Source organism: Sinocyclocheilus anshuiensis, unplaced genomic scaffold (genome assembly GCF_001515605.1).
Source record: "Sinocyclocheilus anshuiensis isolate Anshui unplaced genomic scaffold, SAMN03320099.WGS_v1.1 scaffold4954, whole genome shotgun sequence".
Classification (NCBI taxonomy): Eukaryota; Metazoa; Chordata; class Actinopteri; order Cypriniformes; family Cyprinidae; genus Sinocyclocheilus; species Sinocyclocheilus anshuiensis.
Genome location: NW_015548486.1, coordinates 1,750 through 5,698, shown reverse-complemented (window position 1 = coordinate 5,698; position 3,949 = coordinate 1,750). Strand labels below are relative to the sequence as shown.

Genomic DNA, 3,949 nt, shown 5'->3' with positions numbered 1-3,949 from the left:
CCAGGTTGAGTTGAAGGTGATGGTCCGTCATCCAACAAGAAATGTCTGTTAGACATGCTGAGATGCAAGCAGCTATCGTCGGATCATCAGGATGGAATAAGAGGTAGAGTTGAGTGTCATCAGCATAGCAGTGATATTAAAAGCCATGTTTCTGAATGACAGAACCTAGTGATGCCATGTAGACAGAGAAGAGAAGTGGTCCAAGAACTGAGCCCTGAGGCACCCCAGTAGTTAGATGTAGCGACTTGGACACCTCACCTCTCCAAGATACCTTGAAGGACCTATCTGAGAGGTAAGACTCAAACCATGGAGTGCGGTTCCTGAGATGCCCTTTGCCAAAACAGGAGGATTTGGTGGTTAACCGTGTCAAAAGCAGCGGACAGATCCAGCAACATAAGTATAGAAGATTTCAAATCCGCTCTTGGCGGTCTTAGGCAAGGCAACTGAGAGCAAGGCACTCTCGGTTGAATGTCCACTTCTGAAACCAGACTGGTTGCTGTCGAGGAGGTTGTTCTGTGTGAGAAAGGCAGAGACTTGGTTGAACACAGCCTGTTCAAGTGTTTTTGCAATGAAAGGAAGAAGCAAAAAAAGTGTTTTTGCAATGAAAGGAAGATTGTAAATATTTTACAATCCCACAACTGTGATTTTATGAATTCCTAGAAATTAACATAAAATATCAATTAAACAAAATGTATCAAATAAATAAACTTTGGGTAACAGGCCTGTAAATTTAGTGTAATTTATTAGTGTAACTCTCATTTATAGTTACTTATAAACTTTTTTAAAATATTTTTTATATAATATTTTATAATAAATATTATATATTTAATGAAGTTATTTTCATGCTAACTTTGGTAACAGAGTTGATGAATGCACTCAATACTACACAAATGTTTGTATGCAATTGTCTACCTCTTATTACATTAGGGTTTACTCTCTTTGATTATTTATGATTTACTGAAAATTAAAGCTTTTTACATTCATTTTAGACTTCATCAAAGAGGAGGAGACTGAAGACCTGAGTGAAGCAGAGGAGAAACATCATCATGTCAAATCTTTGAGTCACTCACAGACTGAGAAATTTTTTTCCCTGAAAATAAGATCCAAAAAATCTTTCACCTGCCTTCAGTGTGGGAAGAGTTTCAGACATAAAAGAAACCTTAGTGAACACATGAATATTCACGCTGGAGAGAAACCACACACATGTGATCAATGTGGAAAGAAATTCAGACATAAAAGAAACATTAATGAACACATGCAAATTCACACTGGAGAGAAACCACACACATGTGATCAATGTGGAAAGAGTTTCAGACATAAAAGAAACCTTAATGAACACATGAAAATTCACACTGGAGAGAAACCACACACATGTGATCAATGTGGAAAGAGTTTCAGACATAAAAGAAACCTTAATGAACACATGAAAATTCACACTGGAGAGAAACCACACACATGTGATCAATGTGGAAAGCGTTTCAGACATAAAGGACACCTTAATGATCACATGAAAATCCACACTGGGGAAAAGCCACACACCTGTGATCAGTGCGGGAAGAGTTTTGCACATTTAAGTTCTTTTAAATCACATCTGAATTCTCATTCTGGAGAAAGACAATATAAGTGTGATCAGTGTGGTAAAAACTTTTCTCTGGCAAATTCCCTGAAGCACCACTTGAAAGTTCATTTAAAGGAGAAGCCTCATGTGTGCTCTTTGTGTGGAAAGAGTTTTAGTCAGCTGAGTTATTTAAGAAAACACCAGCAAAGACACAGCAACGTGAAGGATCTTAATGTGCTTTGATTGTGGGAAGACCTTTATTACAAGTGATGAACTGAAACAGCACCAGAGAATTCCCAGTGTCCCCACAGGATCCAGGGGTATGCCCCCCCGTAAGAAATTTTTGTTCATTTGAAATTTAAATGCATAAATCTGGTGCATTTTGAGAGCAGAATCAAGTGACTAGGTCAATGAAGATAATGTGCTCTTGTAAATTGTGTGCTCTAGTAGTAATTACTTTATTGGTTGCATAGATGTGAATGTGATGGTAGGGCTCAATTTTCACTATATAAATTCTTTAAAAAGCTACAAATGCCATTCAGTCAATAGCAGGGAGTGATTTTCTCCTCGTCTTTTGTTGTTTGATTATCATTAACGCTGACACTTAACTCAAGAGACGAGACGAGACATGAGATTGGGATCACAAGAACGAGACGAGGCGGGATTTTTACACATTTAAAAAAAATTCTCAATGATCAAATAGGCTACATGACTGTAATAATAGTCTGCAGGTGCATTTTGAATTGTTTTAACTAATCATCTGGTAATAAATGTCATTTCAGTTCTACTTTCTGAGTATGAATTATCATATGCAGTAAAATACAACAACATGTACATGTACAACACTGTATGATTTCATTTGAATCTCTTCAGACCTTAAAACTACATGAATTATAAGCTTCTACAACTTCTGACCTCCTAACTGAACTCCTTTTCAGAAATTAAACATAGAAATAAAAACAGTATAAATAACCAAAAATAAACAACACAGTTATTTCTTAGCTGTATTAAGTGCAAACAATAAGTGCAGCCATAATCAAATAGGCTACTCTCTCAATATTCAAAGTGCAAATTTGCAAGCATGACACAGAGCTATAGACAGCTGCACAACCTATTATACATAATAATAACAGCCTATATATGTTATGTAGCCTAATTTGCACGCATCAGGGAGTCACTCTTAAAATGTGGGGTATTAGAATCGCTTTTGAATGTGCGTGCGCGTTTTACTTTCGATTTCGATTTAAGGATTGCGCGAAATACAAGACATTAATTTTGTCAGATGCTTGCAACGAATTCTTATGGACAAGTGAGGGTCTTTTTTGTTCACGCTGAAGTAAATTTAAAATAATATAAAAAAAACAGTCTGGCCAATCTGAGGCCCCTGCAAACGGGGGGCCCCTAGGCTGCAGCCTAAGCAAGCCTGTGCATTAATCCGTGCCTGCATTTGGCCAGGAAACCTGAAATCACATGAGAGAATCCACACTGGCGAGAAGCTGCATGTATCACTGACATCCATGTGGGAAAACTTTCACTCGTTTTAAAGGGGTAATATGACGTTGCTAAAAAGAACATTATGTTGTGTATTTGGTGTAATGCAATGTGTTTATGCGTTCAAAAAAACACATTATTTTCCACATAATGTACATTATTGTTGCTCCTCTATGCCCCCCCTTTCTGAAACGCGTCGATTTTTACAAAGCCCATAGTTCTGAAAAGCGAGGTCTCCTCTATGCCCCGCCTTTCTGAAACGCGTCGATTTTTACAAAGCCCATAGTTCTGAAAAGCGAGGTGTACGCTGATTGGTCAGCTATCCAGTGTGTTGTGATTGGCTGAATACCTCAAGCATGTGATGGAAATGTTACCCCCTTAACATACTTTGATGCCCTGTGTCCCGGGCGCGACAAGACAAAAACAATAAAACCCATTATAAACGAGGCATTTGTTGCATCCAGTGGGGACATAATTACTGATTATAATGACTTATACTGTCGTTGTACGCATTGCGTAGCATATCGCGCTGCCTAAACATAAAACCATGTCTGCATTTGTGATCGGAGAAACGACAAACAACAAGCTCTAACAGTTACTCTACACTGCTCAAAACTCGTGTTTGAATCATCAGTGGCAAATTCTTTAATATAAAAAACGTACTTACAGGCTGTGAGTCAGAAGCGCCAGAATGTCCTTGCAAAGTTGGAATTGAGGAATGGACGGCGGTCTAGAGTGAGGAATGGACGGCAGCCTAGAGTGAGCGGCGGCCGGTGGGCTTGAGAACGGCGCAGCCGGCGGATTCGACGAAGGAGCGGCCGGCGGGCAACCACATGTGACGACCCGGGCTGGACTCCCCTTTGTCCACGGTGAAAGCCGATCCGGCGATTCACAGTGCGA

At 39.3% G+C, this 3,949-nt stretch overlaps 1 protein-coding gene across 1 annotated transcript; it reads left to right on the top strand.

Annotated features, from left to right (window-relative positions):
* Window positions 1-989: 989 nt before the first annotated feature.
* On the top strand, window positions 990-1,885 carry LOC107656786 (gastrula zinc finger protein XlCGF8.2DB-like; the record flags this gene model as incomplete). The annotated part of the gene is made up of 1 exon (XM_016444732.1): window positions 990-1,885. A coding segment is annotated over one exon (812 nt), but the record flags the coding sequence as incomplete, so codon positions are not given.
* Between the last annotated feature and the right edge of the window lie 2,064 nt (window positions 1,886-3,949).